The sequence below is a fragment of the Lampris incognitus genome, chromosome 4, assembly GCF_029633865.1.
Source record: "Lampris incognitus isolate fLamInc1 chromosome 4, fLamInc1.hap2, whole genome shotgun sequence".
NCBI lineage: Eukaryota > Metazoa > Chordata > Actinopteri > Lampriformes > Lampridae > Lampris > Lampris incognitus.
Window position 1 is genome coordinate 6,997,306 of NC_079214.1, and position 10,744 is coordinate 7,008,049.

The 10,744-nt window shown below is 49.9% G+C and overlaps 1 protein-coding gene across 5 annotated transcripts in view; it reads right to left on the reverse strand.

Annotated features, from left to right (window-relative positions):
* Positions 1 to 367: 367 nt before the first annotated feature.
* LOC130112144 (rho family-interacting cell polarization regulator 1-like) overlaps positions 368 to 10,744 on the reverse strand; it is a 19,839-nt gene continuing 9,462 nt past the window's right edge. For 4 of the 5 annotated variants that reach the window (XM_056279440.1, XM_056279439.1, XM_056279442.1 and 1 more), the window contains exons 11-16: positions 7,749 to 7,897; positions 7,535 to 7,643; positions 4,011 to 4,685; positions 3,422 to 3,904; positions 3,245 to 3,329; positions 368 to 3,161 (exon numbers count right to left, since the gene is read on the reverse strand). In XM_056279440.1, coding sequence (XP_056135415.1) covers positions 3,608 to 3,904; positions 4,011 to 4,685; positions 7,535 to 7,643; positions 7,749 to 7,897 — 1,230 coding nt within the window. In that variant the 3' untranslated portion in view covers positions 368 to 3,161; positions 3,245 to 3,329; positions 3,422 to 3,607. The remainder of the gene's footprint in view (positions 3,162 to 3,244; positions 3,330 to 3,421; positions 3,905 to 4,010; positions 4,686 to 7,534; positions 7,644 to 7,748; positions 7,898 to 10,744) is intronic. The other variant, XM_056279443.1, reaches the window with a different exon arrangement.

Genomic DNA, 10,744 nt, shown 5'->3' on the forward strand with positions numbered 1-10,744 from the left:
TTTTCACCTGACAGTGAGGAGTTTCACCAGGGGGATGTAGCATGTGGGAGGATCACGCTATTCCCCCCGACCAACCAGAGGAGGTGCTAGTGCAGCGACCAGGACACATACCCACATCCGGTTTCCCACCCGCAGACACGGCCAATTGTGTCTGTAGGGAAGCCCGACCAAGCCAGAGGTAACACGGGGATTCGAACCAGCGATCCCCGTGTTGGACCATTTACATTTTGTCTAAACCAAATTCGCCTTAAGGTTTTCACAGTCACTGAACTGTGAGTTTTGTTGCATCACCAAATTTCCTCTCTCAGAGGATTTCAGAGTCGAGACTCTTGAGGTCTAGTTTGAAGGCAAACCCCGACACGGCACCTTGATTCATTACACCTTTAAAGAAACTTTTATAAAGTTTTAAACAATTTTGAACATAAACATTTTTTCAACAATTCATAACATATACATTTCTTTTATATGAAACAGTAAATACTCTTATTCTGCACACTCTAAGTCATTTAGAAAATAAAACACTGTATCATAAACTCCTCTCTCATTCAATGGCCTTAATTCATTAACATCCATTTCCATACAACCCTGTGTTTCTGTTTCAACTTAGGCACTTTTTTTCTGAGTGAGAAGGTTCTGGCGATCCAAAACTCAAAAGGCGAAAACTGGACCGGCGCTTAATGGACCACAGACACGTCTGCCCAAAGTCCGCCGAGCACTTCAGATACACACCAGCAGCGCGAGACGGCAAAACATGCAGGTTTAAATATTAGGCAAAAGATGTTACGGTTCTCGTGTCTGTAAACATTGGACCACAGAGCAGTGAGATATGATGGATTCCACAGGACACAGATTACATAAATCCTCTTCAGGACTCTTAATGTATAAACGCTGATCAGCCAAAACATTAAAACCACTGACACTGAGTAACATTGATTATCTCGTTATAATGGCACCTGTCAAGGGGTGGGATACATTAGGTAGCAAGCGAACAGTCAGTTCTTGAAGTTGATGTGTTGGAAGCAGGGAAAATGGACAAGTGTAAGGAGCTGAGCAACTTCGACAAGGGCCGGATTGTGATGGCCAGATGACTGGGTCAGAGCATCTCCAAAACGGAAGGTCTTGTGGGGTGTTCCTGGTATGCAGTGGTCTTTATCTACCAAAGAAGGTGAACTGGCGACAGCATCCTGGACGTCCAAGTCTCTTTGATGCACGTGGGGAGTGAAGGCAAGCCTGTCTGGTCCGATCCCACAGAAGAGCTACTGTAGCTCAAATTGCTGGAGAAGTTCATGTTGGCTATGATAGACAGGTGTCAGAACACACAGTGCATCACAGCTACCGGTCAGTTCCCATGATGACCCCCTGTCCACCACTAAAAGCACCTACAATAGGCACGTGAGCATCAGAACTGGACCATGGAGCAAAGGAAGAAGGTGGCCTGGTCTGATCAATCAAATTGTCTTTTACCTCATGTGAACGGCCGGGTGCGTGTTCCAAGTTTACCCGGGGAAGAGATGGCACCAGGATGCACTATGGGAAGAAGACAAGCCGGCGGAGGCAGTGTGAGGCTCTGGGCAATGTTCTGCTGGGAAACCTTGGGTCCCGGCCTTCATGTGGGTGTTCCTTTGACACGTACCACCTACCTAAACATCGGTGCAGACCAGGTACACCACTTCATGGCAACGGTATTCCCTGATGGCAGCGGCCTCTTTCAGCAGGATAACGAGCCCTGCCACACTGCAGAAACTGTTCAGGAACGGTTTGAGGAACATGACAAAGAGTTCAAGGTGCTGCCTTGGCCTCCCAAATTCCTCAGATCTCAAGCCCATCGAGCCTCTGTGGGATGTGCTGGACAAAGAAGTCCGATCCATGGAGGCCCCACACCTCGCAACTTGCAGGACTTAAAGGAACTGCTGCTAACGTCTTGGTGCCGGATACCAGAGGACACCTTCAGAGGTCTTGTGGAGTCCACGCCTCAACGGGTCAGTTTTGGTGGCACGAGGAGACCCTACACAATGTTAGGCAGGGGGTTTTAATGTTTTGGCTAATGGGTATATGTATATTATACTTAATAACACACCCAGGAGGGGGTGTAAAGAACAAACAGCACTGAATCTCTGCTTTGAACCGCTCCACCTCTGTCTTAGGGAGGATGTGCGTTCACTAGTCGACATGTCTTTACTTTGACGTACACGGGGATGAGAACACTTTCTTGGTTTCGAGAAACGTTCCGGACGTGACTTGACTTATCATACAACTGTGTGTCATCGGAGGCATGAAGCTAGCCTCCGCGTCTGTCCAGGTAGCAGTTCAGGGCAGTACGTTTACATGACGCAGGAAGTAGTGGCCTTGGTTCGTTTCCTCTGGTTTTTAGCTTTGAGAGCCGACAAGGCAACAACAAGGTGTGAGTTTGTAAACTGGGTGGAATTCCCCTTTGACCCCTAGACGTCCCAGGCGAACGATGACTATTTTCAAATGTTGTCGGGATAACTTTCCATTAGCAGCCATAACACTGAACCGTCTTCTGTGCGTCTCTCAAAACGCCACCGGAAAGAGGCCGGCGGCGTCAACTCCGTGACTCACAGGTCATTTATGACAACTATGTGTAGTGTGGTTTTTATTTTCTTACCGCCTATTCGGATGTGTCCCGCCGGAGGTAGCGGCAAACCCGTAAGCAGGGTTGTAGTTTTCCAATTAATGGACACTGGCGGACATTTTTCCGCACAATTTCGGCAGCATTCCAGAGACAGATAAGACTGCTCCGCATTACGGCTGCCAGGGGAGTGTTAGCGCCAACACATATATAGAGAGAGGCAATGTTGACAAATGTGATTGTTTTCCTTTAAGAGTGTGTGAGTGTGTAGACCAGCGACTGAGTGCTTTGGACCAGAAGTATTTTCAGTCGTAGTTGGGTTGCAGTGTCCTCCATTTTCATTAATCTCAAGTCAAATCGAGGGCGGCGCTTCTTTGAATATCTGCACAATCTCCACCGTAATGGACAGAGTTTGCTTGTCTGATCAGGACAAGGAGACCCCGGAAGGCCTTACTGGGAGGCTGACGGGGCGGGCGGGAGCCGTGGGTTCCAGCATGTGGTTATAAAGGATTTGTGGCCCTGTTGGTGGGAGTAGCTGGACGGTCCGCCTGATCACTCGATGTCTCCTCTTCTGAAAGGAAACAGAAATCAATTCACACGTTTCAGTTTTGAGCGTCACAGCAGCTGGTCACTCGACTGGTCAGCTCCTCTCACCGTGTTCTTCGGTTGCCTCATCTTCATCCTCCTCCTCCTCCTTTCTGATCCCGCTCAGATCCTGCAGGCTCTCTGTGCTTGACCCCTTTCGATAAGATAAATCAACACAACGTTTTGTTTAGTGTCACCCAGACCCGGTCACAGAGCTGCGTCAGTGGTGGTGGGTGTCGCGCTCACCTGTGACTGGGAGTCACAGTCTTCATCCGAATTCCGGAAACCTTCTGGCGCCTCCATAAGAATCTCTAGACCCGCCTCCTCCTCTTCGTCATCCTCGCTGGGGACAAATGGAAATATGGCAGACTTGTATATCAAAAAGATGTTCATGACACAGTTTTGTGCTTAATTAATCAATGACACATTGGGTTAAATAAAATAAAAATGTATAATTACAAATCGATATTTGGATAATTTAACGTTCACATTAACTCGAGAAAAAACTCGCCTCCCATCAGTGTACATCGTCTGTCCCTCTGTTCCCTGTCCTCTCTCCTCTTCCTCCACCTTGTGTTGGTCCTTTCCATGTCCTCCTTCCTCATCCACCTTGTCTTCCTGCTCTACGTCCTCTTCCTCATCATCAAGATCTGAACAGTTGAGAAAGTCAAAACTTTCGAGGGCCGTCTCAACTTCCTGACTTAATCTAAAAGAACTTTGGCAACCATCCTGCGGAGAGAAAAGACAAAAAGCAAAAATACAAAGTCAACATCATTGAGACTGAAAAAAAAAAAAAACCAAAACCAAACCTTAAAACCGACATGTGCTCACTCACGCTGAACGGGTCATCCGGCTGTTTCAGTTCCTGGATGGCGTGGTATCGCTGACCGAGGTCTTGTGAAGATGGTTCTTCCCCAAATTTCTCTCCGTTTGTTTCAAACTTAGTGGTTTTTTCCTCCGTTCTTGTTTCAGATGTCTCGTCCTGTTGCGTCGAGACCTGGCGTACGCCGTCTTTCGGCTCTGGGGCCAAAACGCACTCCTCCGGAACATTCAGAGCACCCGGCCCCTCCGCCACAGAGCGCCGAGAGGAGGAAACGTCAGTGTATGAACCGCTCAGGCGTTGGGAGGTTTCAGAGAGGCCGGCCGATTGGACCAGCGTCACGGAGGTGGCAGTCCAGTCTCGGCTCAGCTCGCCGGCGTGGCTGTCAGACGCAGAACTCCGCAGATGGCCGTTGGGCACCGAATCTTTCCCCGAGTCGATCTGACAGAACCCCTCGGCGGCGTCTGGATCCTCCTCCTCCTCCTGGTTGGAGGAGAGGGATGGCGTGGAGGTGCTGGACGGCTGCGTGGTCAGCAGCAGCGGAGTGGCGGTAGAAAGGAGCGTGTGGGAGGCCGGCAACCTCTGAGCATGGTGGTGTCCCAGAGCCGGACTGGAGGAGTCGTCAGACGACTCAGAGGAGTTGGACCAGACTGTCCCGTTCTCCACCTCTCCTTGTCTCTTCAGCAGAGACTGGGAGAAAGGAGGCCAGGCAGAGAGAGGGAGAGAATGTCTCAGATATCTTATGACGTCCACACGGAAGAAATAAGCCACCACGTTCAGGTTTGTTATTAAAGGTACAATCAGTAAAAGAGATCTCTAGTGACCACTATCGGTGACCAGTGGGAACTGCAACAGCTAAAGACAACAGCACAGTTTCACGAGCTAGCTAACGCAGAAGAGGTAACCATGTTATACAAAACAGCCAGCTATGCCATTATAACCACTTATCCTGCTCTCAGGGATGCTGGAGCCTAACCCAGCAGTCATCGGGCGGCAGGCAGGGAGGCCGCCAGACCACCACAGGGCTGACACACATTCACACCTAGGGACGATTTAGTACGGCCCATTCACCTGACCTACATGTCTCTGGACTGTGGGAGGAAACCGGAGCACCCGGAGGAAACCCACGTAGACACGGGGGAGAACATGCAAACTCCACACGGAGGACGATCCCCGAGGTTGGACTACCCCGGGGCTCGAACCCAGGACCTTCTTGCTGTGAGGCGACCGCACTAACCACTGCACCACCGTGCCTGGTTTCCAGCTGTCCAACTGTGACCCAATCACCTTGAGACGGATTTTAATACAAGGCACACATGGGGCCCAACCCACACCCATGTGGTGTTATATAAACCAGGGCAACATGAAGCTATCACATGCCGCGTATTACATGTCAACGCTGCTGTCCGGCAGTAGCATCACAAGTTCAGCACCGGCTTTTATGCCTCGATAGTTGTGAAGTTTTTCACCTTCCTTCCGAGTGTCATTTTAATCTACACTTGTTGCCAGACGACCAAGGGTTGTTTGAATCTTCGGGGGTTGTTCCTCCACATTAACGGACCAGGATCAAAAACCGTCTTTGTATTACGCCAGAGTGAAACGGCCACATTTCCAAACCCGCCACCAAGCCATACCGTTAACATAAAAAGCTCGGGATTCGAACCCGACACACTGACTAGAATGCAAAACCCCCCACAACCGACAGGTCAATTAATGGCCGAAGTTCACGCTGAAGATGGTGACCGCGATCTCAGACCAGCAGAGTACGGGTCTACCACGTGGTCTACCACGTGGTACGCTCCACTAGTAAATTAAAACTACCTTCAGTACACACATCCAAACAAGTTATTTTGAATAAAACTCATTAAAGGTGATTTTTTTTTTTTGGTTTTCGTGTTTTGGATCAGTGTACTCGTCTGTTCGGAGCGGCCCGTGTGTGGTCTGCCCACCACGCCAGATGGCCAGTCCATCGCTCGTCCCCCACGCTGGCAAACTGAAATGTGCATTGAGACGAACGTGTGGGAAGTCGTAGTTTTGTGGGAGAACGTTGGGTTTCTAATGGGCGGCACGCCCTCTACTGGTTTACTCATCAAAAGAAAGGCTCGAGGCTGGACTGCAGGTTTTTAAAGCCAGCAATCGCAGCATCTGGCAAAGCCGTTGGTTTGAAACTGGTACAGATCGACGACTCTTTCCAACCCCCTGATACAGGACGGTCATTATTTGCTGTGATGTACTCGAACTTTTACTGATAGTACCTTTAAATGACGTCCACAAAACAAGATAAACACATGAGACATGTACAATACCCACATCACCGCACGGTACCACGTCTCTGACGCAGCACAAGACAGACAAAACTCGAGGATGAGCTCAGATTTGTCCATTCTGCAGGACTTCTACGACCTAAACAAGCCACCTCTAAGTCACATCTTCTATTATCCCAACCGCTTATCCTGCTCTCAGGGTCGCGGGGATGCTGGAGCCAATCCCAGTAGTCACTGGGCTGCAGGTGGGGAGACACCCTGGACAGAACGCCGGGCCATCACAGGGCCGCCACATTCACACCTAGGGACAGTTTAGTACGGCCGATTCACCTGACCTACATGTCTTTGGACTGTGGGAGGAAACCGGAGCCCCCTGAGGAAACCCACACAGACACGGGGAGAACATGCAAACTCCACACAGAGGACGACCCGGGACGACCCCCAAGGTTGGACTACCCCGGTGGCTCGAACCCAGGGCCTTCTTGCTGGGAGGCGACTGTGCTAACCACTGCGCCGCCGTGCCGCAAGTCACATCTTTCAACTCGTATTCCAGACTTGCTTTCATGGGTTGTTTCTCTGGACTTCTTCTTTAAACCATGTCAGTACTCATTAATAAGCAACACTCCACGACACTCTGCTACAAGCCAACCGTACGGCTACGCTACAGCTACGTGTCAACACACCGGGTGTAAGAGGCGAATCTGGGCGTCGTGCTGTCGGCGAAGTCAAAACGCGAGGCCGGTCTCCCGTCTGTCGAGGCGTTGCGGAAGACCTCCGACCAGCGACCGGCTCCGTCCCGCCCCGCCACACAGTGCGCTCTTCGGCGGGCGGAGGAAGAGGAGGGAGAAATTGGACCGCTACTCAATCACTATCAAACAACTACAAGGGCCACAGCTATGCTCATACACGCCATCGCTCTCGCACAAGCCACCGCCACCAACGCCCGCTACGTGACCGGCGCCACTGGCGCCGTGCACAGCTCTGGCACAGCCGCACATCTCGCACGCTCCTCTTCGCAACACGTCACACACAACCCGGCTACTACCGCTACAGACAAAACAGCCCGGGAGCAGCTGAAACAGAGCAAACCAGTCAAAGTGAAAGCATTCATAGCCCGAAGGTGCAGAGGGATGGCAAAACGAAACAAGAGAAAAGGAATTCCAGCGAGACCCGGGTCACGTCGATGCTGGTTCGCCAGCACCGAACAGACCCCTGACCCACAGCACGTGATGGAAACGGTTAAGACCGGAAAACTCCCTTTGTCGTGGGACTCACATAGAACACCTGCTCCCGCATGGAGGGCGTGTCTGGAGGGCTCTGGTTCGACAGGAGCCGTTTGGAGACCGTGCTGGTGGAGGACGTCTGGTCATCCTTATCGAACGGGCTGGAAGACAGAGCAGAGGGAGGGGACCGGTAAAGGGGCTTTCTCTTTGTGCTCCGGGAGAGAAAAGGCAGTGGAGGTTATGACGTTTGCGGGGATCCGCGTTACCTCCAGGTGACCTCCAGGTTGAGCTTAACCGTCCCGAGGTCGTTGATGTCCACCGCCAGCGTCTGAGGAAGCGGACTGAAGAGGTCGAGCATCTCGCAGGAGACGGTACCCACCACCACGTGATTGGCCAGGCTCTTCAGCTCCGTCACCTTGAGGACCACAACAGACAAACCACAGACGGGGGAATATGAGCAGGCGTGTTCTGTGTCGGCTGCAGTGCTTCCCCACACACGGTACTACTGGACTTGGGCGGGCGGCCCAGGTATTTTAGCGTTTTATCCGTCCGAGAGAACGATAGAATCTGCGATCAACTAACTAGCGGGCGGTCTACCCCGCTCTACCCCTCCCACACCTGTTGGTTCTGCCGTCGCGACAGTGAGAAACAGACAGACGGTCACCGCACACATTTATTTCCCTAATTTGTGCGTTCGTTTTGCTAAATTGTGCACTTCTTTTAAAAATTAAGACGCAGACACGGTGTTTGTTTTCTCCTTGTTGTGTGACTGTTCTCTGACTTTGGCCGTAGCTTCGAATTCTACGAAAGAAAGCGGCAACCGTGCTGCGTTGGCAGCTACAAGACTCGAGTGTATTCAGCACACGTCGCTTCACCGTGGTGCAACACGTAGCAAAGTTCCATCCATCCATTATCCGAACCACTTATCCTGCTCTCAGGGCCGCGGGGATGCTGGAGCCTATCCCAGCAGTCATTGGGCGGCAGGCGGGGAGACCCCCTGGACAGGCCGCCAGGTCATCACACAGGGCCATCACACATTCATACCTAGGGACAATGTAGTACGGCCGAGTCACCTGACCTACGTGTCTTTGGACTGTGGGAGGAAACCGGAGCACCCGGAGGAAACCCACGCAGACACGGGGAGAACACGCAAACTCCCCACAGAGGACGACCCGGGACGACCCCCAAGGTTGGACCACCCTGAGGCTCGAACCCAGGACCTTCTTGCTGTGAGGTGACCACTGCGCCACCGTGCCGCAAGTAGCAAAGTTGTTCTGGCTAAATCTAAGGAAGATCATAATTTGGTTTCTCTTCGGGCGGCGGCAGGTAGAAAGACAGACTAACATCGGTTAAGGTTCGCCAACTGGTTTTTCATGCACTTACTCGGCAGGGTAGGAAGGTCGATTTGATCTTTCTTTCAGCGCTAAACATATCTCTGCATCGACTTTCTGTATAGTTAATTTAAGCCAGGTGTCTGTTTTTCATCTGATTTTCAGGTCAAAACTTGCCCTGTGAGACAGACTGAAGCGGGAGCACCTGGGCAGAGTCGTAAAAACCAGGTCCGGAGAGCACATGTCCGAACCGTGTACCTGCTCCGACCAGGTCGCTAAACCAGCTGATGTCATTAGCTGGTTTCCCCCCACCTAGTCGAGGAGCGGGGTTGACCACAATCAGCCGGTGTCGTGCACGAGTGGAGCAAATACGTGGTTTGGACTTTGACTTTCTGGACCTGGTTTTTACCCCTCTGCCTGGCTGCGAATATCGATAAATGGACCAGGGGGCGTTCCCGTATGCACGGGCGTTGGGAGCGCTTTGAAAAATCTGGAAATATTAGGTGAGCCGAGAAACAGCGCCATCTTTGTACACACTAAAGAGCGGTTTTTTTTTTTACATTGTCTTAAATCTTCCCACATGGGTAGATGGGGGGGGGGGGTTGGATCTGTGAAATACATTATGTGAAATTAATAGAAATATTCAATAAATCAAAATATTGCATTAAAGGTCCCACGTACACTACCGTTCAAAAGTTTGGGATCACCCAAACAATTTCGTGTTTTCCATGAAAAGTCACACTTATTCACCACCATATGTTGTGAAATGAATAGAAAATAGAGTCAAGACATTGACAAGGTTAGAAATAATGATTTGTATTTGAAATAAGATTTTTTTTACATCAAACTTTGCTTTCGTCAAAGAATCCTCCATTTGCAGCAATTACAGCATTGCAGACCTTTGGCATTCTAGCTGTTAATTTGTTGAGGTAATCTGGAGAAGTTGCACCCCACGCTTCCAGAAGCAGCTCCCACAAGTTGGATTGGTTGGATGGGCACTTCTTTGAGCAGATTGAGTTTCTGGAGCATCACATTTGTGGGGTCAATTAAACGCTCAAAATGGCCAGAAAAAGAGAACTTTCATCTGAAACTCGACAGTCTATTCTTGTTCTTAGAAATGAAGGCTATTCCATGCGAGAAATTGCTAAGAAATTGAAGATTTCCTACACCGGTGTGTACTACTCCCTTCAGAGGACAGCACAAACAGGCTCTAACAGGTACTATTTAATGAAGATGCCAGTTGGGGACCTGTGAGGCGTCTGTTTCTCAAACTAGAGACTCTAATGTACTTATCTTCTTGCTCAGTTGTGCAACGCGGCCTCCCACTTCTTTTTCTACTCTGGTTAGAGCCTGTTTGTGCTGTCCTCTGAAGGGAGTAGTACACACCGGTGTAGGAAATCTTCAATTTCTTAGCAATTTCTCGCATGGAATAGCCTTCATTTCTAAGAACAAGAATAGACTGTCGAATTTCAGATGAAAGTTCTCTTTTTCTGGCCATTTTGAGCGTTTAATTGACCCCACAAATGTGATGCTCCAGAAACTCAATCTGCTCAAAGAAGTGCCCATCCAACCAATCCAACTTGTGGGAGCTGCTTCTGGAAGCGTGGGGTGCAATTTCTCCAGATTACCTCAACAAATTAACAGCTAGAATGCCAAAGGTCTGCAATGCTGTAATTGCTGCAAATGGAGGATTCTTTGACGAAAGCAAAGTTTGATGTAAAAAAAATCTTATTTCAAATACAAATCATTATTTCTAACCTTGTCAATGTCTTGACTCTATTTTCTATTCATTTCACAACATATGGTGGTGAATAAGTGTGACTTTTCATGGAAAACACAAAATTGTTTGGGTGATCCCAAACTTTTGAACGGTAGTGTATATGTTGTTTGCCACATGTAACAGACCATTTCTGTTCGGGAAGGTAACGCCG